Source organism: Saimiri boliviensis, chromosome 1 (genome assembly GCF_048565385.1).
Source record: "Saimiri boliviensis isolate mSaiBol1 chromosome 1, mSaiBol1.pri, whole genome shotgun sequence".
Lineage (NCBI taxonomy): Eukaryota > Metazoa > Chordata > Mammalia > Primates > Cebidae > Saimiri > Saimiri boliviensis.
In genome coordinates, this window is record NC_133449.1 from 52,971,293 (window position 1) to 52,997,361 (window position 26,069).

A 26,069-nucleotide genomic window follows, 5' to 3' on the forward strand; every position below is an offset into this window, starting at 1 on the left:
GGAGACGCAGGTGGCCCAGTGGCTTGATGCCCAGAATACCTGGGAAGCACTGAGGAGAGAGTTTCAGAGGAGGGCTATTTAAGCTGAGTCTCCAGAGTGAACACAGTTGGTCAAAGGCAGGCAGGTAGTAAGCAGAGGGGGTGGTTTCCGAGCAGTCCTTGGTGGAATGTGCTTGTCTGAGGTCGCCCACACCAAAAGATTGTATCCTTACTCCACCTCCCACCTGCGGTTGGCTTCAGAGAAACTCATTCTTGTTGGGATTTTTGAAGCTGCCTCCCAGAAAAGGATCATGTCGCTGTGTCACGAGGCCATGGCCTGATCCTCATGCTCTTTGTCAACTGACTCTCATGGGTTGGCCATGCCACATTCAGGAGCCAAGGTGGAAGGGTGGACCCTTTGCTGTCCAACATGTTTCAGAAGGCCAGGCTTCCTGGTGCAGCCACTGGTTGGCCTGTTGTCTTCCGAATGAAGAAGAGAAGGGTCAGGTGTCGCAGGTCAGATCAGCCTGGGTTAGAAGCCTGGTTCAGCACTCAGGTGTGGTGGCTCACATCTGTAATGCCAGCACTTTGGGAGGCCAAAGCTGGAGGATCACTGGAGCCCAGGAGTTTGAGACCAGCCTGGGCAGCAGAGTGAGACCCTGTCTCTACAAAGAAAAAAAAAAAGTTAGCTGGGTGTGGTGGCGCTTGCCTGTAGTCTCAGCTACTCAGGCGACTGAGGTGGGAGGGTCACTTGAGCCTGAGAGGTTGAGGCTGTAGTAAGCCCTGATCGCACCACTGCCCTCCAGGTCCCGCGACAGAATGAGACTCTGTCAAAAACACAAAAACAAAAACCCCCAGAATCCTAGTTCTGCTACCGAACTAGCAGTTTGACTTTGGACAAATTACTGACCTTCTCTGAGCCTCCCCAAGACTTCATGTTTCCAGCAGGAGTAATGATGGTAGATACAGTGGGCGCTCACAGAACAGTAGCTGCTCACCGGGTGATTGACGCCAGGGCCTAACGATGGGATGGAAGTGAACACTGCAATCTTCTCGAAAAGTTTACAGCATAGGAAGCTTGTCCTTAGTTTCCCCAATATCCTCCTTCCCACCCCCAATTCTAGGAGCCTTTCGGGCGCTCCAGTCTCCGGTAGGGGCGCCCCCGCCACCTCAGACCGGCGGGCCCCTCCCTCTGACTCATTGGGGGCGGCTCCCGGCCACGCATCTCCAGGGAGTGGAGGGCGGGGGGCGGGGGGCGGCTGAGACAGCGCCCAGAGCGTCGGATCAAGGCGTTGGCAGGCAAGTAGCGCGCTTCGGGGTCCGGTCGCCGGGGACCCGGGCTCCCCCTGTAGCGATCGAACGGGCTTAGCCCGTTGGGGGCGCCCCGCTCCCTCCTCTTCTCCCACAGCCGGGGGCCGCTCTTAGGGGCGCGCAGTCTCCTGGCTTCCTGTAAGAAGAGGCGAGAGAGGGTGGGTCCGTGCTGAAGAAATGCTTTATTTTACTTCATTTGGGACAAACTAAGCAGTAGTGCTCAGGGGAGACCACAAGGGTAGAACACTGTGCATCTGGCAAAAAAAAAAAAAAAAAAAAAAAAAAAAAAAAAAAAAAAAAAAAAAAAAAACTAGTTCTAGAGTCTAGTTACTAGCTAACTCATTAGCATGTGCATTGAGTTCCTAGCGGCTCCCCAGAGTCCTAGGCTGAGTGACCGGCCCTTTTGTTTTGCTGCTGTTGTTTTTTGAGAAGGACTTTTGCTCTTGTTGCCCAGGCTAGAGTGCAGTGGTGGATCTCAGCTCACTGCAACCTCCACTTCCCGGGTTCAAGCGATTCTCCTGCCTCAGCCTCCCGAGTAGCTGGGACTACAGGCGCCCGCCTCCACGACCAGCTAATTTTTGTATTATTAGTAGAGACGGTGTTTCGCCACGTTGGTCAGGCTGGTCTCGAACTCCTGACCTCAGGTGATCCGACCACCTGGGCCTCCCAAAGTTTGGGATTAGGGGCATGAGCCACCGTGCCCAGCCTAGTGTTTCTCTGTTAATGTGTAAACCTCTCCCCTTTTTTTTTCTGCGGTGATGGGACCACCTTTAGCCCAGAGAGGCTTTGAGTGTGAGGAAGTGATTCCCATTCATCCTTGTCCCGTCCGTGGGTCACTGAATCCAGAACTTAAGAGCCACCCAAGGTATGCGCTGGTGCAACCAAAATCAGAGAACCTTTCCAGTGCTGGGGCTGGGGATGGGAAGAGGAGAGTGCTCTGTGGTTTAACTTTCTTTCCTCCTGTGAATAAATCCGGAACTAGGGGAGGGGCCGGGGACACTGATGCCTTTGGTGCTGCTGGCACATTTACTGGGGTCCTTTAGTACATTCCCATTGTTGAGATGGATTGCAAACTAGAGGGAAGAGGAGAGAAGTCTGGATTTATTGAGCATCTCTTATTTGCTCATTAATCATAGAATCTCATTTCATCCTCACATTTAACTGTATGCCCATGTTATGGGTTGGGCACAGGGAAGCTCCAGGAGGTTAAGCCACTTGCACAGTTAGTAAGGAGCCAAATTGTCTAGCTCTTATCACATGACCAGGTTAACCACCCAGCCTCTGGTTTCGTAGGGACAAGGCCCTGCTGGGATTCCAACCCAGACTATCCTTTTTTTTTTTTTTTTTTTTAAACGATTATCTTAAGTTTAGGGGTACCTGTGCAAGTTTGTTATATAAGTAAACTTGTGTCATGGAGCTTTGTTGTACAGATTATTTTGTTTCCCTGATATTAAGCCTGGTACCCATTAGTTATTTTTCCTGATTCTCTCCCTCCTCCTCCTACCCTCCACCAATCTACCAATCTACCCTTTTTTTTTTTTGAGAAGGAGTTTCGCTCTCATTACCCAAAGAGTGTTTTATGGCCACTCCCTGAGAACTTAGTTTAGCCAGGCGCAGTAGCGCACGCTTGTAATCCCAGCACTTTGGGAGGCTAAAGTGGGAGGATTCCTTCAGCTCAGGAGTTCTAGACCAGCCTGGGCAACATAGCAAGACTCTGTCTCTAGAAAAAATAAAAAAATAAAAAAATTAGTGGGGCGTGTTGGTGCAGGGCTGTGGTCTCAGCTGCTCAGGAGGCTGAAACAGGAGGATCGCTTGAGCCCAGGAGTTCAAGGCTGCAGTTAGCCGTGATCATGCCACTGCACTCCAGCTTGAGTGACAGAGTGAGCCCAGTCTCAAAAGCAAAACAAAAAACCCCCAAAAAACTGATCTTTTTATTTATTTATTTATTTTTTGAGACAGAGTTTTGCTCTTGTTAACCAGGCTAGAGTGCAATGGTGCGATCTCAGCTCACCGCAACCTCCGCCTCCTGGGTTCAGGCAATTCTCCTGCCTCAGCCTCCTGAGTAGCTGGGATTACATGCACGCGCCACCATGCCCAGCTAATTTTTGTATTTTTAGTAGAGGCAGGGTTTCACCATGTTGACCAGGATGGTCTCGATCTCTTGACCTCGTGATCCACCCGCCTCAGCCTCCCAAAGTGCTGGGATTACAGGCTTGAGCCACCGCGCCTGGCCCAAAGACTGATCTTAAAACAAAATCAAATACTTGCATTCAGGGCAAGGAGAAAGACAAGTTGAGGGAGGAGGAAAAAGTGATTCGGAGCCAGTGACCCTGCCCAGGAAATGTGACTAACCCAGCAGTGGTGGGGGCTGTGCAGTGCCTGCCCCAGGCCCTGAGTGGAGAGTGTGGCTTTCCTTGCTGGTCTCAGACTCAGAGATTCCCTCCCTGATCTGCCTTGGCTGTGACCTGCAGCTGGCTGAGGCCACTGTGGTGGGGCTGGGTGGACCTCCAGCCTCCCTATGTGCCCCTCTGTGGAGATGGCCTCGCATACCCACTGCCCACCCCAGTGCCTGCTCTTCTGCTTCAGGCCTGCTGCCCCTCCCTTTCAGGGGACCTTGCCTCCACACCGGCTGGGGAAAGAGCCCAGGGGTGGGGCTGGTGGGTGGGACAGCCAGAGAAGTAATAGGGAAGTGAGAAGCCGGGTGGGGCAGTCCGGGAGGAAGACGAACCTAAGAAGCAGAAGTAGGAGGAAGAAAGGAAAGTAGGAGTGTTGAAAGGTGAAGGTGGGAGGGTGGCTGCCAGCGAGGCTGGCCGGGACCCTCCTGGGTGGGCAGGTAAGGGATGGCTGTTGCGGTCTGGGAACAGAGACCCACATTTCCGGATGCCACTTTGTGCCAGAGTGGTGTTCCACCAGCCTGCTGTGCTGCCAGTCTTATGCCAGGCTCCAGGCACATGATCTGATGGCAGCTTTGAAGCTGCCCGGGAGGATTGTAGGCTGTGCCACCCTGCCGATGGAGTAACTCTTGGGACAGGGCTTATCCCGGTTGTGCCAGACCTCCTTACAGAGGCCCCCGCACTGCTCCTGAAGCCCCTCAGCCAAACTGGAGTTGAAATCAGATTAGAAGCTGCATGCCTCGGAGACAGGACTGTGGTGGACTGGCTATTTGGGTGGGAGTGGTTTGGGGAGGGGGCAGGGCAGTCTTAGCCATTTGAATTCAAATCCAAGTGGCGCATTCGATTATTATTTTGCAAACTCTGGAAGATCTTGGCCGGGGGTCTAGGTGGACTGCCTGAAGTAGGGTGTGGGAAGGGAGGAAGGGGCGGAGCCTGGGGCAGGGTAGGAGACCTATTTGGTATCGGGGAAAGACCATTCAGAATCCCCAAATGAAGCCTCTGGATCCAGATCCTGAGAATGCCATGTCCCAGGCTGGGGGATTCGGAGTGGTTTCTAGTGTGGACAACTACCTCTCCACCCCTTCTCCAGGAGAAGGGGATGTGCCGTTTCATTTCACACCTAGGGGCAAGCAGGGACTGTGAAGGGAAGAGACCTTTTGGGGGTTAGTGGAATCAGGGTCTGAGGAAGGCAAAGGCACTGCTGGACCCTGGCAGGATTTTTGTCCCTCTGATGGCTGTCAAGCCTTTCCTTAAAGGTGTATGTAACAGTGACCCCCCTCTCCCAGGTCCCCCAGTGTGTCCTCAAAGACAGCCTAAGTCATGACCATGGGACAGCCAGCAGGGCTTGCCTCTTCCCCACCTCCAGGCCCACAGCAGTCTCATGAGACCCCGAGCCCTGCTCTCTGCCTCCCGGTGCTGTTCCAGCCTGTCCCAGCCTTTTGAAATCCTGGGCTATCCCTCAGGGGCCACCTCATCTAATAATCGGAGCCCAGCAGGTCCAGTTAATCGAATACATTCTTCGAGCACCTGCATGAGGTTCCGGCTAGATCCAGAGGCAAAATGCACTTCTGTCCTACAGGACCCTACTGTGTAGTAGTAGAGATGAGCAGCTCCGTAACTCACCACACTATAACAGAGTGGGGAAAAGTAAAGGCTTTAAGAGGCGTGGAAGAGGCTGTTTGGTAAGGTGGTAAGTTCCCCATCACTGGAAGCCTTGAAGAAGAGGATGATAAGGGATGCTATAGAAGAGATTTCTGCGTTATCTGTGTATGGGTATGTGTAGGGCGTTGCAGGCAGAGCAGGACTAGATAAGAACTTTAGCACTTTCTAATGCTGACATCTGTGATTCCGTGGCATTCCCCCCCCAGAGGAAGTTTGTCTGCGGTTTCACTGGGTATGATGGCTCCCTGTTCACTGCACCCTGCAGCTAAACCATGAGACGTGGGCTATTCTTTGTCTCTGTGCACCTCACGCCCACTGCCAAGCGTCCAGCACAGACCTTGAGTAGAATTGAACAGACTCTTTCCTGGGCTGCTTGAGGAGCAGAGGCATCATGTGTGTCTTTGCTCCAGTCGAGACACAAAGGAGTCAGGTCCTGCTGTAAAACAGGCTGAAGTGTGTGCTCCCAGGGCAGAGGGCTGGGAGAACTCCCAGAGAAGGCGGAGGCTGCTGAAAGTCCTGGAAGTTTCCTTGGACAGCTGGGGCTTGATATGTGCCTGGAAGAATGAAGGGACTTTAATGGATGTAAGGATGAACGTGGACACTGAGGAAGCTCGAGGAGCTGTGTGCTTGGGCAGAGGGCTGGGATAGAGGAAATAATGAAAGGCCAGAGGTCAGGGTGGACCCTTCCCCAGGAGAGACTGAAACAAAATGTCTTGGGACAGAGATCTGATGAGGCAGCAGGAGTGTTAGCCCTGACCAAGCGTTAGAGTCATCTGGAGCTTGTCAAACACTGACATCCAGGCTCCACTCAGGAGTCTGGTTTTAACGGGTCTAGTATGGAAGCTAGGCACTGGGGATTTTCTTTCTTATTTTCGTGAAAATTACTTTTTTTTTTTTTTTTTTTTTTTGAGATGAAGTCTCGCTCTGTCACCCAGGCTGTTGTGCAGTGGTGCAATCTCAGCTCACTGCAACCTCTGCCTCCTAGGTTCAAGCAATTTTTGTGCCACAGCCTCCGAAGTAACTGGGATTACCGGCATGTACCACCATGGCCAGCTAATTTTTGTATATTTTTTAGAGACAGAGTTTCACCACGTTGCCAGGGCTGGTCTTGAACTCTTGAGCTCAAACAATCCACCCACCTCGGCCTCCCAAAGTGCTGGGATTACAGGCATGAGCTGCCATGCCTGGCTGGCATTGGGTTTTTCAAAAGTCCCCAGATGATTCTAATGTGCAGGCAAGCATTTGACACTGTTCTGGACAGAATTCACTGGCAGTATTATCATCTCTTGGAACATATGTTGAAAATATGGGTGATCAAGCTCCACTCCAGACCTGTGGAGTCAGAATCTCCAGACCAGGGGCTTGGACACTGTTAAAGAAAAAAATGAGCCGGGTACAGTGGCTCATGCCTGCAATCCCAGAACTTTGGGAGGCTGAGGTGGGTGATCAGGAGTTCGAGACCAGCCTGGCCGACATGGTGAAACCTCAATCTCTATTAAAAGTACAAAAAATTAACCAGGCACGGTGGCACACACCTCTAATCCCAGCTACGCAGAAGGCTGAGGCAGGAGAATTGCTTGAACTCAGGAGGCAGAGGTTGCAGTGAACTAAGACTGTGCCACTGCATTCCAGCCTAGGTGACAGAGTAAGACTGTCTCAAAAATAAAAAATAAAAAAGAAAGAAAGAAAGAAAGTCAGGGGTAAGGAGAATCTGGCTAGACTGACCTAACCGGATTCTTGCTGAATACAGGCCAAAGTGATCAGACATCAAGGGGGTGGGGGCGGCAGGGGCAGGGGAAGGGAATGAGGAACCCAATCAGATATCTATGATGATCAGATTGACCAGATATCAAGGGTAGGGGGTTCTGGCTAAATGGTCTTAGCAGGGTTCTTTTGCTAAAACTGGATTTTACAAGCGCATGTACAGATGGGCCTAAGGGGAGGTTCAGAAGCCTGATTAAACTTTGGCCAAGCAAAGGATCTTCATTAGTACCAACATTTTAATAAGGTCCCAAGGTCATTCTAACAGGCAGCCAAACTCATTTCTTTCTTTTTCTTTTTTTTTTTTGAGATGGAGTCTCGCCCTGTTGCCCAGGCTGGAGTGCAGTGGCACCATCTCGGCTCACTGCAATCTCCTCCTCCCGGGTTCAAGCGATTTCTGGCTAATTTTTGTACTTTTAGTAGAGATGGGGTTTCACCATGTTGGCCAGGCTGGTCTTGAACTCCTGACCCCAAGTGATACGCCCACCTTGGCCTCCCAAAGTGCTGGGATTACAGGTGTGAGTCACTGCACCCTGCCTGCCAAACCCGTTTTATCAAAACTCTGATGTGGCTCTCTGGCATTTGGGCTGTCTGATTTTGAGTTAAACACAGAATGGAAAACAGTAAAGCTGACAATTGGTGTACTCTTGTGTCTCATTCCTGAGCTCTCTCGATGGCTTAAGGTTGGGGCAGCCACTTCACCATCTCAGGCCTGAGTCACAGGCTGGGCTGCCTGTTGCAGGGGATGTGGGCACAGCATGTGATCCTCTGTGGGATGGAGAAACATTAACGTTTTCCTCTGCAAACCTCTGTTCTCTGCTTCTCTTCCGGAATCATGGTGCCAAAAAATGCCTTCCACTGTTTTGTAGGTTGGGAAAGGAAAAAGAAAGTCATAATTCACACAACATTTCACATCTATTATCACTGCTCTTGACCCGTCCCTCTTTGTTTCCTACTCAGACTCAAAACCCTCTGCTCTGCCATCCACCTTCCCCCGAACCCTGACTTCCCGGGCCCGCCACAGATTTCACTTCCTGATCCTGCTGCCCCAGCCCCCGAGAATCTCCTAATGGTGCCAACTTGCATTTTTACCCTCCACTTCCCCAAGCCCTTACCCTGTGCCACTGGGGCTCAAACTCTGTCTGGATGGATGCACAGCATGAATTGTATTACATATGATGTGCATGCTGGCTCTGTGGTCTCTGCCTTTTGAGCCAAAAAAAGAAATCCTCTAGTGATGGGAACCTATGAAAGTGACAGTGAGTGGAGCTGTGGTTACTGTATTTTCTGAATTTTAAAGAAGATAATATATTCCTTAAAAATGCTTGCCTTCCGCATTTTTTTTTTTTTTTTTTTTGGAATGACTTTCATCCAGAAAAAGTTGCTCCCATTGGCCCACAGAATAAAGATGGTGTTCATCCTTCTGGCATTTGAGGGAAGCTGGGCGTACGGAAGTGATAGCTGATGCCTGGGAGTGGGTGAAATTTCCCCGGGAGGGAGTTTAGAATTAGAGCAGCCATTAAGTATAATGTTAAGTGCAGGGTTTTGTTTGTTTGTTTGCTTGTTTTATTTTAATAGATGTTTTTTTATCAGGTTAAGAAAGTTTCCTTCTATTCCTAGTTCGTGGGGAGAAAATTTTTTTTTTTTTGAGAGAGGGTCTCACTCTGTCATCCAGGTTGCAATTCAGCAGCATGATCTTGCCTCACTGCAGCCTCTACCTCCTGGGCTCAACTGATCCTCCCTCCTCAGCCTCCTGAGTAGCTGGGACTACAGGCTTGTACTACCACATTTGGCTGATTTTTACATTTTTTGTAGGTTTGAGGTCTCCCTATATTGCCCAGGCTTGAAAAAAAATTTTAAACTAGGAATGAATGTAGAATTTTGCTAAATGCTTTTTTTGCATCTGTTGAGGTGATTACACATACGTGTAATCATGTATGTGGATACATTACTTTCTTCTTATTCTTTTTTTTGTTGTTGTTGCTGAGACTTGGATATGAACCTGATTTATTTTCAAATTTTGGGATTTTTTTTTTTGGCATTGTGAACTGCTTTACTTAATTTATTTTAAATTTGTAATAGACAGGTAATAATTGTACATACTTAGGAGGTGCAGTGTGATGTTTTATTGTACATGTACGGTGTATATATATACCTCGTATAATGATCAAATCAAGGTAATTAGCATATCCATTACTTAAACATTTATCATTTCTTTGTCATGATAACGTTCAAATCCTCTCTTCTGGCTATGTTGAAATATACACTGCATTGCTATTAGCTATTGTCACCCTGATTTTCAGATATTAAACCAATCTCGCATTCCCAGACTAAACTTCATTTGGTCATCATGGTTTGTTTTTTATATATTATTTGATTTCATTAGCTAAAATTTTTTTATTTTTATTTATTTATTTATTTGAAATGGAGTGTCCCTCTGTCACCCAGGCTGGAGTGCAATGGCGTGGTCTCAGCTCACTGCAACCTCTGCCTCCCAGGTTCAAGGGATTCTCCCGCCTCAGCCTCCCGAGTAGCTGGGACTACAGGCGTGTGCCACCACACCCGGCAAATTCTTGTATTTTTTTAATAGAGGCAGGGTTTCACTATGTTGGCCAGGCTGGTCTCGAACTCCTGACCTCATGATCCTCCCATCTCAGTCTCCCAAAGTGCTGGGATTACAGGCACGAGCCATAGCACCTGGCCAAATTTTGTTATTTTTTTAATGTGTGTGTTCATGAGAGATACTGATCTTTAATTTTCTTTCTGTGTAATATATTTATCTGGTTTTGTTATCAGGAGAATGGTGGCAGTATAGGAGGAATTGAGAAGTGTTCTGTCATCTCTGTTTTGGAAGAGTTTGTGTACAATGGGTATTATAGCCTTTTAAAATTTTTGGTAGAAATTGCCAATGAAACCATCTGGGCTTGGGGTTTTTTTTGAAGGGAGAATGAATTTTTTACTACAAATTTATTTTCTTTAATAGCTACGGCCACTATTCAGATAATCTGTCTTCTTGAGTGAGCTTTCATACTTTGTATCTTTCAAGGAATTTGCCCATGTTATATAAGTGGTTGAATATATTGACATAAACTTTTTATAATATTCCCTTTATTCTTTTAGTATCTGTAAAATCTGTGGTGACCTCACATCTCTCATTTCTATATTGATATTTGTGTTTTCTCTTTCTGCTAATCAGTTTGTCTAAAGATTTATCAATGGTATTGGTTTAAAAAAACAACTTGTTGGGGTGGTGGCTGATGCCAGTAATCTCAGCACTTTGGGAGGCCGAGGCGGGTCAATCACTTGAGGTCAGGAGTTTGAGACCAGCCTGGCCAACATGGTGAATCCCCATCTCTACTAGAAATACAAAAATTAGCCAGGCGTGGTGGTATGCACCTGTAATCTCAGCTACTTGGGAGGCTGAGGCTCGAGAATCACTTGAACTCAGGAGGCGGAGGTTGCAGTGAGCCAAGATCGTGCCACTGCAGTCCAGCCTGGGTGACAAAGACTCTCTCAAAAAAAAAAAAAGAAAAAAAAAGGAAACAACCATCTTGAGGCTAGGTGCGGTAGCTTCTGCCTGTAATCTCATTACTTTGGGAGGCTAAGGTGGGCAAATTACTTGAGGTCAGGAGTTCAACACCAGCCAGGGCAAATGCCAAAACTTCATCTTCACTAAAAATACAAAAATTAGCCAGGCTTTATGGTGGGTGCCTGCAATCCCAGCTACTTGGGAGGCTGAGACCGGAGGATTACTTGAACTTGGGAGGCAGAGGGTGAAGTGAGCCAAGGTCATGCCACTGCACTCCAGCCTGGGCGACAGAGTGAGACTTCATCTCAAAAAAAAAAAAAAAATTCATTGCTTTTCTCTCTTGTTTCTGTTTTCTGTTAATTTCTGCTCTTTTTTCTTTTTTTAATTTTATTTTTTAAATTAATTAATTAATTAATTTTTGAGACAGAGTTTCGCTCTTGTTACCCAGGCTGGAGTGCAATGGTGCAATCTCGGCTCACCGTAACCTCTGCCTCCTGAGTTCAGGCAATTCTCCTGCCTCAGCCTCTGGAGTAGTTGGGATTACAGGCACATGCCACCATGCCCAGTTAATTTTTTGTATTTTTAGTAGACATGGGGTTTCACCATGTTGACCAGGATGGTTTCGATCTCTTGACCTCGTGATCCATCTGCCTTGGCCTCCCAAAGTGCTGGGATTACAGGCTTGAGCCACCATGCCCAGCCTGTTTTTTAATTTATTTTGAGGCAGAGTCTCACTCTGTTGTTAGGCTGGAGTGCAGTGGCAGGATCTCAGCTTACTGCAACCTCTGCCTCCCGAGTTTAAGTGATTCTCCTGCCGCAGCCTCCCACATAGCTGGGACTACAGGCGTGCACCATCATGCCCAGCTAATTTTTGTATTTTTTTTAGTAGAGACAGGGTTTCACCATGTTGGTCAGGATGGTCTCTATCTCTTGACCTCATGATCTGCCTGCCTCAGCCTCCCAAAGTGCTGGGATTACAGGTTTGAGCCACTGTGCTTGACTTTCTGCTCTTATTTTAATTTCTGTGGGATCTCAGCATAGGGGAGACCCTGGCCCAGGGGTCAGAGACCTGGTTTCCACGAGCCACTGTGTGGCCTTGGACTTAGAATTTCTGAGCCTTATTTTCTTTGTCTGCATGATGGAACTAGGGCTCCTAGAGATGAAGTAGTTGATGAATATGAAGGTACTTGGCTATTGGGAAGGGCGTCTCCAGCCCCATGTGAGAGGTGCTTCTTACGGCATTTGTAATAATAATGGCTTCTTTCTTTCTAGATCTGAAAACAGCATGTACACAGCCATTCCCCAGAGGTAAGCTGCATGCCCCAGCTCCTTTCACAACTTCCCGTTTTTCACCTCCAAGGGCTGCTCCTCCCCACCGCTCTCTTTATCCCCAGACTGCAGTTGCCAGGCCTGCCCAGGGCTGTGCTTGGGCGAGTGGGCTGGCTGCTGTCAACCCTCTCTCTTTCCGCAGTGGCTCTCCATTTTCAGCCTCAGTGCAGGATCCAGGCCTGCATGTGTGGCGGGTGGAGAAGCTGAAGCCCGTGCCGGTGGTGCGGGAGAACCAGGGCATCTTCTTCTCCGGGGACTCCTACCTAGTGCTGCACAATGGCCCAGAAGAGGTTTCCCATCTGCACCTGTGGATAGGTAAGGAGGTCGAGATGGGGGAAGGTCGGGCCCAGTCATGGGAGGAAGGGGGCTGGCATGGGTCTCAAGGGCCTTGCCCTGCCCTCTCCCGCTTGTCCCAGGCCAGCAGTCATCCCGGGATGAGCAGGGCGCCTGCGCCGTGCTGGCTGTGCACCTCAACACGCTGCTGGGAGAGCGGCCTGTGCAGCACCGTGAGGTGCAGGGCAATGAGTCCGATCTCTTCATGAGCTACTTCCCACGGGGCCTCAAGTACCAGGTCAGAGCCCACCTCCAGGCATCCCTACCTTGCAGCCTCTCTCAGAGCCAGCCCCGCTTCCAGATGGTTCTTACCCTGCAGAAGACCTGGGTGCCCCTGGGGTTGGGTCCCCACTTTTCTGCCCGTCTCCCAGTGGAATTGGGTGCAGTGGGCTCCAGATCTCCTGTCAGTCCACTCAGATGGGCTATCTGGGCTGCAGGAAGGTGGTGTGGAGTCAGCATTTCATAAGACCTCCTCAGGAGCCCCAGCTGCCATCAAGAAACTCTACCAGGTGAAGGGGAAGAAGAACATTCGTGCCACTGAGCGGGCACTGAGCTGGGACAGCTTCAACACAGGGGACTGCTTCATCCTGGACCTGGGCCAGGTGGGTAGGCTGGCCAGACTGAACACTCTATATTGGCACCATCCTTTACAAGGACAGAGGGGTAGGAAGCCATGAAAGAGGGAAAGAAGCTGAGAAGCCGTAGCCTATTCCAAGTCAGACCCCTCTGACCATTGGAGAATGTCCCTATACTTGTAAGGACTGATGCCAGCCTCCTGCCATCTAGACATTGCCTCTGATGCTCTGGAGCTTTCTTCCTCCTCTTGGAAGACTCTGTGTTCGCTACCTGCCAAACTGTTCATTAATTCAGTCGTTTATCTCTTCATTCTGTGAAACTATGATGCCCTCTCTGAGCCAGTACAGGGACCATAAAAGCTCACTCTGGGGAGGCAGCCAAGATGGGCCGATCACTTGCCATAACCTGAGGCAGGATGTGAGGAGGGGTTTAAGGGGGACAGCTGCCATGTGCTGGGGGAGCTCAGGGCAGGGAGGAGCGCTTTAGCCTGAGCTGAAGCCAGTTGTCCCAGGAAGGTGACATTGAACTAGACCTACAGGAGGGGAGATGCCACTCTAGGCAAAGGGGGGAGGTGAGCCGAGCCACCAAGCGGGGGAAGGGTGCAGACATGCACACATCAGGGGTCTAGTGAGACTGGGACCTGGCAGGGGCTGGGAGACAGGGGCAGGGGGAGGGAAATTGCCAAGGAAGGTGGAAGGTGAGCCCAGGTCATGAGGAAATTGGCTGGCTGACGAGATGGGCTGCGTCTCGTGGCGCTGAAGATTCAGGGCAGGGAGATCAATCCAGGAGCTCTTGGTGAGGAGGACTACACGCGGTGAGACAAGCAAGGGCATGGGTGAACAGACCTCGCCATTACCAGAAGAGGAGAGGCGGCAGGGACTCTGCCCGGCAGGCTGCAGGTAGGAGTGTGAGAAGCTGCGCTCAAGGACGCCCTTCAGCCATTCACCCATCCAGTTTTCACTCAGTCAGTCAATATTTCTTTTGTGCCTAAATCCGTGCCAGGCTCTGTTTCAGCAGTGGACCCACAGTAGGGAGCAGAGCCAAACAAAACCTTCATGAAGCTCACTTTCTAGTAGGTGGAGATAGGTGGTAAGAGACGTTTAAACACAGGAAATACGTGATGGGAAGAGAAATAAAGAGGCTTGAGCCCAGCACTTTGTGACCAAAATGTTAAGAAATTAGCCAGATGTGGTGGCACATGCCAGTAGTCCCAGCTGCTTAGGAAGCTAAGGTGGGAGAATTGCTTGAGCCCATGACATTGAGGCTGTAGTGAGCCATGATTACATCCTTGCACTCCTGCCTGGGTGACAGAGTAAGACCCTGTCTCAAAAAAAAAAAAAAAAAAAAACGAAAGGAAGACAGATGGCAGGTGGGCAGAGAAACACTTGCAGAGGATGGTCTTGGCCATTTTCAGAGAGACTTCTGTGCCGTGCTCTGCCTTCCTGATTGTCCTGCCTCAGGGACAGTTGAGAAAGGACAGAGGGAGAGCTAGGGGCTCTTCCTCTGGGCCAGGGGGCAGGACACAGGCAGCTGGCTCTGACCCGGGCTTCCCTGCTTCCTTGCAGAACATCTTTGCCTGGTGTGGTGGCAAGTCCAACATCCTGGAACGCAACAAGGCGAGAGACCTGGCCCTGGCCATCCGGGACAGTGAGCGACAGGGCAAGGCCCAGGTGGAGATTGTCACTGATGGGGAGGAGCCTGCTGAGATGATCCAGGTTGGGGGACACTGGAGTGGGTGGCTGGGAGCCTCTGCTTGGAAGTGGCCAAAAGAGGTGGTGATGAGCTCAGGGCTGAGGGTGGCCAGTGGAGGGTGGCAGGGGGCGTCTGGGTACTAGCCAGGGCTGTGGCCAGCTCACAGGGTGCCCCTTTGGGTAGATGCTCATCCTTGAGGCTGAGCAGCCTGGCTGGTGGGTGAGCTGGACCCAGCCCTCACTCACCTCTTCTCTGCTGGGTACTCTAGTTCAGGGTGTGGTTTGCCCCACCAGAAGCAGTGGCCCTGGGCATGATGGGCTGGGAAGTTCCAGGGCAAGGGTTCCTATAAACCTGGCCTGCCCCGGCCCCTGCAGGTCCTGGGCCCCAGGCCTGCTCTGAAGGAGGGCAACCCCGAGGAAGACCTGACAGCTGACCAGACAAATTCCCAAGCCGCGGCTCTGTATAAGGTGGGCCCCTCAAGCCTGCCCTGGGACCTGGCAGCAGGGAGGGTGGGAGCCTGCACAGGACAGCTGCACGCAAGCAGGGTGGAGGGAGGAAGGCAGGGGGAAGGTGGGGCTGGAACCCAGGTGGGAGGTGGAGAGTTATACAGGGCTTGGAGGGAGAGGAGGATGGGAAGTGGGCAGATGGCAGGCCCTCCTGAGAATATGAGTGCCCCTCACTTCCAGCCCATGCTTGGTGAAGGCTTGAAACCAATGCTGAGCTTTTCTGTCTTGAATTCTGTGCATTTCTTTGTAATTTGGAATCCACCTAATTTTCAAATGGGTTCGGGGCCCCTGTGCTGCAGGGATTGGGGTAATGGGAGGCAGTGGGGCTGCCTGGGATTTGCTTTTCAGGTCTTCACTCTTCTGTCTGCTCCTGGGGCCTGGGTGATGGGCAGGGGGGCAGTGTGGGAGGGAGCTAGGGAGGGCCAGCCTTCCCCTCCTCAGGCTGAGGTGAGGGCTGGTATATGTGGGGAATGAGATCAGGCACTACCCTTCCTCCCCAGGTCTCTGATGCCACCGGACAGATGAACCTGACCAAGGTGGCTGACTCCAGCCCCTTTGCCCTCGAACTGCTGATATCTGATGACTGCTTCGTGCTGGACAATGGGCTCTGTGGCAAGATCTATATCTGGAAGGGTACGTGGCTCCTCTGTACCAGCCTGAGATGCCTGGAGCTGTTCTGACCGGGCAGGCTTCCCTGTATAGGGCTCAGCCTGCCTAGCTGCTTGTAAAAGACAGCTTCTCAGGGAGCCTGCATGCTTGTGGTGGCCATTTTCTCTCTCTTTAAAAATTTTGTTTAAAAGATAGAGATGGGATCTCTCTATGTTGCCCAAGATGGTATCAAACTCTTGGCCTCCAGTGATCCTCACCTTGGCCTCTTCACAATGGCCCTCGCCATTTTATTTTTCTGTTTTTTATTTTTTTGCTCTATCCCCCAGTCTGGAGTGCAGTGGCATGATCTCGGCTCACTGCAACCTCCACCTTCCAGGTTCAAGTAATCCTCCTGCCTCAGCCTCCCAAGTAGCTGGGACTACAGGCGTGTGCCACCATGCCTGGCTAATTTTTGTATTTTTAGTAGAGACGGGGTTTTGCCACCAGGCTGGTCTTGAACTTCTGACCTCAGGTGATCCACTTGCCTCAGCCTCCCAAAATGCTAGGATTATAAGTATGAGTGAGCCACTGCACCTGGCCAGGCCTCGCCATTTTCTCTTTGCTGTTCCCACCTCCTAAATTCTAGACAATGGCTCTGAAACTGCAGCAAGCCTCAGAATCACTCCAGGGCCTATTTAGATGGCTGGCCCCACCCCCAGAGATTCTGATTTGCTAGGTCTGGGGTAGGGTAGAACGGACATCTCTAACAAGTTTCCGGGTCATGTCTGTGCGGCTGGCTCCAGAGACCACAGTTTGAGAACCACTGCCCTAGCCTCACCCTAGACCTTCGGGGCTGCTGGGACCCCTGGTCCTGGGGTTCTGCCTCAAGATTTGACAGAAATGAATTTCAAACAAATGAGACATTTTATGCAGCCAGTGGTGAACCTGTAGAACTTGTTTTTCCAAGAGATTCTATCTTCTGGAAATAGAAACACTGTTGTGCAGAGCTTGTTCTGCTTGGTTTGACTAAAAATGAAACAAACTTGTTCTGAGTCTCTGTCTAGGGTCTGAGAATTTTCGCCAATAGCATTTGTTCAACACCCAGTTACAGGGTCAACCAAGACAGGGAAAAATGCCAGCCCCTAGCCTGGTCAGGAAGGTAGATAAGTAGGTGGGTATCTACAGATAGCCACCACCAGGCATTTCACAGCATTACTTCTGAAACTCAGCAGAGATAGAGGTGAAAGGGAGGAGCTGGGAGCAGCAAAAGAGTGACAGGAGAGAGGTGTGCACTGCAGGCTGCCTCTTCTCTCCTGCCAGAGGGCATATCCCATGGAACCAATGCCAAGCAGGGTTCCCAGAGGCCCACAGAAGTGTGTATAAACCGGAGCAAAGAACCCAACCACTATGGAAAGAGAAACTGGAGGAGAAACAGGAAACTTGGGAGGCCAGGAAGAGAAGGCTCTCATGGGTAGGGGGGCAGCTGGTCAGTGACAGAGGAAGGAATCCAGCATATTAATTTCAGGCGCATTGTAGTTATGGCGTTTTATAGCTGTATAGAGAGCCAACCACATCACGGCATCATTGTGGCATCGGAAAAATTTTTGGAAAAATGCCTGGCAGCCTGGGCAACATGGCAAAATCCCCCCTCTACAAAAAAAAAAAAAAAAAAAAAAAAAAAAAACCCACACAAATATTAGCTGAGTGTGGTGGCGTGCACCTATGGTCCCAGCTACACAGAAGGCTGAGGTGGGCGGATTGCTTGAGCCTGGGAGGTTGAGGCTGTAGTGAGCCGTGACAGGAGACTATGTCTCAGGAAAAAAAAAAAAAAAAAAAAAAAAAAAAAAAGCCTGGAATGGAGCACAGTTTGAGTTCTCAGGACTTCCTGCAAGAATGACTGGGTTATTTAGGGTCTTCATTTTTATAAGCTCTAAGTTAGCATAACTGTTAGGCCAGTGTAGCCCTGTGGGCACTATGGGATTAAGTTCACATCTATAATAAAGTGCACCCTTTGTCTTATTTAGTTTTTCAGAAGAGACTTGATGAACTCAAGAGGTGAGGGGTCCTGGGGGAAAAGGAGACCTGCGGCCTCACAGTCTGATGCTGGGAGAACACCTTTTCCCTCCCTGAAATATTCCTGGGGCCCAGGTCAGAGCAGAGGTTTGCATGATCAGACCCTGACAAAAGAGGGGTTTTCATCTACCTCGGTGCTGCCAGTTTGGGAAAATTCTTAGAGGACTGACTCCACATCTCCCAAGAGCCCCTCAGCATTCTTGGGACCCCGGTCCATTTATTGTAAAAATTGCTGGCTCTTCTGTGGACTCCCTTAAATTTACTCAAGAAAAATGGGATGGGGGCTAAGGAGGGTCCCTGCTGTTTTGAAAAATCTTCTCCTATGATCCAGGACGAAAAGCGAATGAGAAGGAGCGGCAGGCAGCCCTGCAAGTGGCCGAGGGCTTCATCTCGCGCATGCGGTACGCCCCGAACACTCAGGTGAGGAGATGCCCATGCCCCTAGCCCTCCTCCTAGGGCTCCTCCTGTGGCCTCTGAGCCCTCAGATTGGCCAGGAAGGGCAGGAGAGACTCGGGCACTGTCAGAACAATCAGCCCTCCCTTTTAGACCCATCACATGGGAAAGCCCATCGCAATCCTTCAAAATGTCAAAATACCTGTTCTTTTTCTTTTCAAAGAGGATGTTGGGCAGCACTCCCCTGGGCACTCAGAGAACTGGGTGCTCCTCCTCTGGGCCATTGTCCCTGGCTGGTGCCACTCCTCCAGCCACAGCACAGTGTCCACAAGTTATCCCACGGGGAGCTGACAGGGCTCAGCTACAGTTGGTGGCGTTTATCGAACTGTGCACACACATCCTTGAAGCAGTCTGTTGCCTCAGTCTGTATCCCTGAAATCTTGGTTCTCATCTTGTGGCTCATCCAGAGGAGCTTTCCCGGCCTGGACTGCACATGGACTCAGGCCAGGCACCCACGCTCTCCTCCCTGGCTCTTGCCCCTTCCAGTCCTCCCTGGCAGAGGCAGAGGTGGCAACTTTGTGAACCCTACTTCTCCCGCGCTGTCCCTGCAGGTGGAGATTCTGCCCCAGGGCCGTGAGACTCCCATCTTCAAGCAATTTTTCAAGGACTGGAAATGAGGGTGGGTGTCTCCTGTCCCATGCACCCCTGCCCCCCACCGCATGCCTGCTTTCTTCTCTGACTGCCTGGTCAGTGCAGAGGTGCCTCCTGCAGATATTCAATAAAGGAGACAAGTGCTTTCCCAGCTCTTTTTCTGCACCGCCTGCCCTGGGGCTGATTCTCACTGTCATCCACCTATTCATCTGGGTTCATCCCCATGCTGGGGGTGGAGTAGCACACAGATGACAGTTGCACAGCCTTGGAGGCCAGAGCTGCTTTGCATGACTGAGGAGTCCCAGCCAGGCTTGCAGGAACTTCTGTGAACCCAATAGGGAGGTGGCACAGCGCCAAGCCTCAGGATCACTTTCAGCTGGGGGTTTAGTTCAGTCTCACATTCCCAACAGGGAGAAGGTTGTGGTAATGGGCTTCGGATGCAGCTCCATTTAAACCAGTATTTCCTCAGATGCCCTAATAAAGCACTGCCAGGCAGCTTCAAGTGACACATGCTTACTCAGCAAGAGAGGACAGCTTTTCAAAACTGTGCCGAGCATGCTTGTGACTTCATAGGCACATCACACTGCGTGTTTGGCTGGTGAGCCCAGGGCCACTGCAGGGCTATGTGAAAAGCAGCAGGGTAGCATGGACAGTCTTCCTTCTGGTTCTTATCCGCCTCCTGGGTTCAAGCAATTCTCCTGCCTCAGCCTCCTTAGTAGCTGGGATTATAGGTGCCTGCCACCATGCCTGGCTAATTTTTGTAATTTTAGTAGAGACATGGTTTCACCATGTTGGGCAGGCTGGTCTTGAACTTTTGACCTCCCAAGGTGCTGGGATTACAGCCATGAGCCACCACGCATGACCTGGTTCATTCTCTTGTGTAATAAGTGGTTTTGGGATGTCAGAGGCTACAGAGCTAAATAGCAGGGAGAATGCAGTAGCTAAAAAGAGGTTCCATCCAAGGAGGCATGCCCAGGGCCAAGCACAGGGCATGAGTGGGCCTGTGTCAGCCTGGAGCAGAGGCTGTGAGGCCTGGCAGGGCTGTAGCCACCCTGACTCCCCCTCACCCCTGGGTTCTCTGGGTTATGTTGCTTCTGAGCTCTAGAAATTAGATTCTTCCATTCCAAAACAAAAATTCTGATCCATCAGCAAGTTTAACTTGCTGATTTTGTGCCAAGAAGCAGATATTACGGGAGCTTATGCCTGTAACCCCAGCATTTTGGGAGGCTGAGACAGGCAGATCATTGGAGATCAGCAGTTTGATACCAGTCTGGCCAACATAGAAACCCCATCTCTACTAAAAATACAGAAAATTAGCCGGGCATGGTTGCACATGCCTGTAACCTCAGCTACTTGGGAGGCCAAGGCAGGAGAATCGCTTGAACCCAGGGGGTGGAGGTTGCAGTGAGCTGAGACTGCGTCACTGCACTCCAGCCTGGGTGACAAGGAGTGAGACTCCAACTCAAAAAATAAAAAGAAAAGAGCTCCTCTGTGGATCTGCCCTGCTCCTGTCCTCTCCACAGACTTCTCAGCCCTACCTGACAATCTACACAAAGAACAGGCGTCAGGGATGATTTTTTTAAAGGGGAGAGAATACAGGTTGCACTCCATTAGTGGTTCTGACAACCTTTGTAGAGTTAGGGAGCATTTTAGGTCTCCTATGAAAGGCCTAGGCCCTTTCCCAATAAATATACACCAATTAAGATTTTTGTGGCTGAACACAGTGGCTCATGCCTTAATCCCAGCATTCTAGGAGGCAGAGACAGGGGGATTGCTTGAGCTTAGGGGTTTGAGACTAGCCTGGGCAACATGGTAAAATCCCATCTCTATCAAAAATACAAAAATTAGCTGGGCATGGTGGTATGCACCTGTAGTCCCAGCTACTTGAGAAGCTTAAGTAGGAGGATAGCTTGAGCTGGGGAGGTGTAGAGGTTGCACTGAGTCAAGATCGTATCACTGCACTCAAGCCTGGGTGACACAGTGAGACCCTGTTTAAAAAAAAAAAAAAAAAAGATTTTACAGCCAGGTATAGTGGCTCATGCCTGTAATCTCAGCATTTTGGGAGGCCGAGGCGGTTGGACCACAAGGTCAGGAGATCAAGACCATCCTGGCCAACACAGTGAAACCCCACCTCTTAAAAAAAAAAAAAAAAAAAAAAGATTTTTGCATCTACTTTCATATGGTTCAGGTACGCCTCACAACCAGTTCGTTAACAGAACTGTGAATTAAAACTTGCCAGACTACATATTGCTAACATTCCAAGGTCTGAAGCTGTATTTCGTCATCTAGGGGAAACTAAACAGGGTGGGAGGTGGGAAGAAAGGGCCTTGCAGAGGGAAGAGCCACCCAACCTGATGCTCCGAAGTGGAGGCCGAGCTGCGGCTTTTCTTTCCTACGTTCCAACTCCGGCCATGCTATGCTCAGCAATCTCCCTGCTGTCTCTGCTGGTTAGCTGAGGACCAGACTAGAGGAAGTGTCAGGAATGGGAGGTTAGTTCAGGTCAGGCAGACAACACAAGGCAAACTATGGGGTAGGCTACCAGCCCCACCCTTGAGGCACCCCGCTGGCAGCAGTCAGGAGTTCCCCTCCACACCTGGGTGGCCACCTCTCTTGTCCACCTCTGTGATGGCTCCTCCTGCAGTGGGTCAGACTTGGAGAGGCCCGCAAGGTAGATAGTAGTCTTCCATAGCTCCACTTGAGGGAGTCCAGAGGACAGAAGGCAGCATAGTGGGGCTCTCACCTGCCCCCTGCTCCCCAGCTCAGGTACCCTGGCCTGGAGGCTCTTTTGTGAAGGAACCAAGTGTCAGCCTTCCCCAGAAGCAAACACAGGAAAAACGCTGTGTGGATGCCTTACACCAGTCAATCTTAACAACAGCTGGGCTACCTCATCCACTGGCTAGAGCTTGCAATGAGTCTCTAGGCTTCTAAGCATAGTGGAAGATGGACATCCTATGAACTCAGCAGGGTTTGCCACAGCACAGGCAACGTTCTGTCTCCTGGAGCCCATGAGCAGGCTGGAACCCACCTGCGCCCTCACCCTTGGGTGTGCCTGGCTTTAATCAGGTCCCAGAACAATAGGGCCACAGGATGATAAAAGACTTGTCTTGGAAGAAAATACCCCAGACACTTAATTAGAACAATTCCTTTATTTGAAAACTGCTGGTGTGAATTACCTCCTTCCCTCAGTTAGGCCAGAAACATGGGGCATGCACCACCTCTAGAGGAGGAAGCCCCAGCTTCTGGGGGCTAGAATGGAGCAGCTCTGAAAGATGCGTAGCCAAATGCCCATTTCTCTATCACAAACAATGGAGCAAGAGACAGGAGGGAGAAAAGGGTGGGTAAGTGAATGGCCAGAAACTCCAGAGGGGCCCTGACACCCGCCTGGTGAGGCACCTCTGTGCTCCACCCCCACTGAGGCCTCAGGCCCCTTGCTTGGGTCATGCTGCCCCCTGTTGGCTGCTGCCACTGCCCTCTTCTTCTGAGTTCTAATGACATAGATACTGGTGCCTGAAAGCCCTGCTGCCGCCAAGGAGTCAGAATTCTGGCTGCCTCTGCTGGAATCTCCTTCCTTGTGGGGATCTGCAGAACATCCAGATGGGGCCATACGACCTCATGATCCATTCACTCCCAGGGAGATACACTGGAACTCAAGCCTGGAGACTGGAGCCTAACAGATGAAGGCAGAGTTCTCCTTGCTTGGGAGGCAGGTCTGCGGGGAGGGGGTGAAGTCCAGCTGCCCCTCTTGTCTCATGCTGGTACTTGGCATTCTGCAGCTAAGCCCAGGAGCTTCCTATATCGCATCTGCTAAGACAGCAAGGGATGTGGCCCAGCCAGGCTCCTGACATGGTTTCCACTCACCCTCTGAAAACCCCTGCAGCTCAGCCTAAGCCACTATCTGTCTCGGGGGTCATATCAGCCAGTGCCTTCAGATGACTGAGGCTGCAGGTCACATACACCTGTGAAGGTGAGATCCTTGGAGTTAGGGGCTTCTGGCCCGTAGCACTTCTGTGCTCCCAACAAGGAGGCCTGTCCCTTTGACACCCTGGCCAAATACAGCTCCAGGGTCTTGAGCAGTCGCCGTGGGCTCTTCTTGGCCAATACTTCCAAGTCTGCAACAGAGAGAATTGGGGAGCAGACGGCTTGAGGGGGCTCTGGGTGGCACAATAGTCAGGGTCTCAAGCCTAGCAGCTCTAGGGAGGACCCCCAACCCCTATTCCACAGAGAAAAATGTAAAAGAGCCTCAGATGGAGAGATTACCAGAGAGGTCAGCCAGGGAGCCAGATACATCCACAAGGGCCACACACACTACCTTATCTGGACAATTGCAACTTTGAATAGTCCAACTATTGGACCCTGGCTCCCAATTTTTGATCAGAATATATGCTCTTCCTAAGTATAAGGCCAGAAAAGGGCGACAGTGGGGGCAGAGAAAGGAGACCCAGCAGGCTCCAGGGGGTGGGGGATGAATACTTTGGTAAGCTGGAATTTGAGAAAGTGTGGATGGGGAAGAACTGCAGCCCAAACCAGTCTAGCAACCACCTTGGGCTCTGTGAACCAGGGACACTGTGCATTTGGGAGCCTAGGCCACCCCAGAAGAAAGAGCACACCTTTGAGGACAAAGCCTGCGTCTAAGATGGTCTTCTGCTGTGTCCTCCAGACATGTGCGAGGTGGAGGAACGTGGCGGCATAGAAGCTGTTCACCACGGGGATGACTTTCTGCTGCCGATTACACTCTCTGCAGGACATGCGGGGGTGACCTGCTCAGCAGTGGATGAAGGCTGAGAGCTGGGTACCCTCCCACCCTCCCTCCCCATTTCCCCAGGGAAGCCAGCCCAAACCCAGGATGCCCCCACCATTCCCCAGGAGCCTGACATCTGAGGCCAGGGGTGGGAGGAGAGACGTCCTAGGGAGAATGGTGCATGGGGACTTTGTCCAGGCCCTCCAGGAGCCAGCAGGCGAAGTAGAGCTATGGAAAATGAAGCCGGAGTGGGGAAGAACCAGGCTCTGCTGGGTCACTCTAACCAGCTGGCATTTGGGGACTCACCTGGAGAGACACTCCTCTCTCAAGGCCTGGATGGCAATGCGGGTGATGTTCACGGACATCAAACAGAAAGGGAATTGCTGCAACGGAGGGGGCACCCAGTCAGCAGCAACTCCAGCTCTCACCATGACTCCTGTCATCTGCAGCCTGGTGTGGCTCACAGACAAGCACAGCTCCAGAGGCAAAAGCCGATATTATTATTGCTTCCACTTAATTTTCACAATAATCTTCTTCCCATCATACAGATGAGGAACTAAGGCTCAGTGACCTTAAGTAACTTTCCTAAGGCATGGGAACTAGGATACCAACTGAGGTTATTTGCTCCAGAGCTGCTGTGTATAACACCCATGTTAGCTCTCCAGCCTCTTCATCATCCTGACCCATGAGCTCTCCTTGGCCTGCAGCAGACTCAACCCCTTGGCCCACATCACCTCCTGGCATCAGGATGAAGACAGAAGAGAGAGCTCAGTGCTCTAACTAGCCCTACAGGTTCTTAAAGTCTCCTCTACCCTTTTCTGGGCTTCTGGTTTTCTGACGGCTCATGAGCATCTCATCCTAAGGCAGACAGAGAAGACACACGTGGGTAGAAGGTCAACCTGACTTATGGGCACACCCCATCTCTCCATAACACAGAGGCCTGAGTGGGCTGTGCAGGTCAGACCCCGAGAGGAGACAGCCTGAGTCCAGCAAGGGGTCGTCACCAGGACGGGCCTGAGTCCAGCAGGGGAGCTTCACCAGGACAGGCCTCAGAATCCCTTACAGGGACAGCGTTAATGCTCTATTTTCAGTCAGGCAAGCTCCTTTCTTTAATAACAATGAAACCAAGCTTGCATAATCTCTGAATGGAAAGAGCTTTTTTCCAGGGAACTTGCAGACATGACATGTTATTTTCCCCCGTTGCACATACACAAGGATACCCAGTGAGAGGAGCACATAGACCAGTGCATTCCTTAGTACAGAACAAGAGCCAAGGTCTATTTATCCCACCTGCTTCCCAAGAGAAGAAAAATCTATTACATTATGGTATAGACTGCACTGTCCAGTATGGTGGTGACCAGCTGCATATAGCTATTTAAATGAACTACATTAAAAACAATTATAAAAGTCCAGCTTAGTGGTGGTAGCTACTACCTTGGTACAGTAGCCACATTTCCAGTGCTCAGTAGTCACAGGTGCTTAGTGGCTGCTGTACTGTATAGTGCATTTCCAATATCTAGAACACTTCTGTCATTGCAGAGGTTCCTCTAGACAATGCTAGACTGCAGAAGGTCTTCTGGCTCCACAGAGATTTTTCTTTTCTTCTTTTTTTTTTTTAAAAAAAAAAAAGAAAAGAAAGCAGATACTTCAAGACACAGATTTTTCTCAGGGTCTTCCATGACACCTGAATTCCAGATCTTGGCCTGGCTACCTGGTAGCTGTGTGTCCTTGGCCTTCTCAAAGCTACCAGGTAGCCAGGTCAAGATCTGGAATTCAGGTGTAATTCTTAGAGCCAACCTCTAAGAATTTCAGCCTTTCCATCTCTCAAAAGCAAAAAGGAAATAAACTTTGAGTACTGTGCAGAAAAAAGTTAACACGCACGCCTGAGACTCCTTAGAGCCTCAGTCTCAGAAAATTCTTAGATCACGCCATGGCTGACAGCTGAGAACTTGGATTTTGAGCTGGTTCCCATCATTCCCTAACACTGCTACTCAACTGCTCATGCAAACAAGATAGTTTATGCTGGCTGAGCCCAGGACTCACAATCCAGCACTTTGGGATTACAGGTGGATGGAGTACTTAAGTCTAGGAGTTCAAGACCAGCCTAGGCAACATGGTGAGACTCTGTCTCTACAAATTTTTTTTTTGCAAAAAACAAACACAAAAAAGATACTTTATGCTGAACACCAGCTTTCCCTCTTTGACTCTATAATTTTGCTATGTGCTGGCAGAGGGTGCCTACATGACCAGCACCCAGTGAAAACCATGAGTACTGGGTACCTCTAATAAATAAATAATAAACTTCCCTGACTGGCAACATTTGACATGTGTTGCATAATTTGGCAGTGGAGGAATGAAGTGCATTCTGTGTGATTCCACTGGGAGAGGCCTGTTGGACATTAGCACCTGGATTCCTATGGACTTCGTCCCATGCACTTCTTCCCTTTGCTGATTTTGCTTCCATTGTACTAAATCAGAACTGTAAATACCAAAAACTACATGTGGATACATGGAGTCCCTTGAGTCTCTCAGGAATCACTGAACCTGGGGTTGGTC

The 26,069-nt window shown here is 50.5% G+C and overlaps 2 protein-coding genes across 9 annotated transcripts in view; one reads left to right on the forward strand and one right to left on the reverse strand.

The window, feature by feature from the left end:
- Positions 1–1,220: 1,220 nt before the first annotated feature.
- CAPG (capping actin protein, gelsolin like) lies at positions 1,221–25,125 on the forward strand. 5 transcript variants are annotated; one of them, XM_074397576.1, is made up of 11 exons: positions 3,983–4,065; positions 11,907–11,942; positions 12,106–12,278; positions 12,380–12,534; positions 12,734–12,898; positions 14,438–14,587; positions 14,939–15,031; positions 15,571–15,703; positions 18,063–18,151; positions 18,736–18,803; positions 23,433–25,125. In XM_074397576.1, the coding sequence occupies exons 2-10, from the start codon at positions 11,920–11,922 to the stop codon at positions 18,799–18,801; spliced, it is 1,047 nt and encodes a 348-aa protein (XP_074253677.1). In that variant the 5' UTR covers positions 3,983–4,065; positions 11,907–11,919; the 3' UTR covers positions 18,802–18,803; positions 23,433–25,125. The 5 variants fall into 5 exon arrangements, with proteins under 5 accessions (XP_003942178.1, XP_074253677.1, XP_010328283.1 ...); XM_003942129.4 differs by lacking the exons at positions 3,983–4,065; positions 23,433–25,125 and adding an exon at positions 1,221–1,277 and having other exon boundaries at positions 18,736–18,926; XM_010329981.3 differs by lacking the exon at positions 23,433–25,125 and having other exon boundaries at positions 18,736–18,926.
- Positions 21,907–26,069, reverse strand: part of ELMOD3 (ELMO domain containing 3) — a 32,646-nt gene continuing 28,483 nt past the window's right edge. For 3 of the 4 annotated variants that reach the window (XM_039463812.2, XM_074397568.1, XM_074397564.1), the window contains 2 exons: positions 23,820–23,896; positions 22,892–23,510 (listed from right to left, as the gene is read on the reverse strand). In XM_039463812.2, coding sequence (XP_039319746.1) covers positions 23,165–23,510; positions 23,820–23,896 — 423 coding nt within the window. In that variant the 3' untranslated portion in view covers positions 22,892–23,164. The other variant, XM_039463815.2, reaches the window with a different exon arrangement.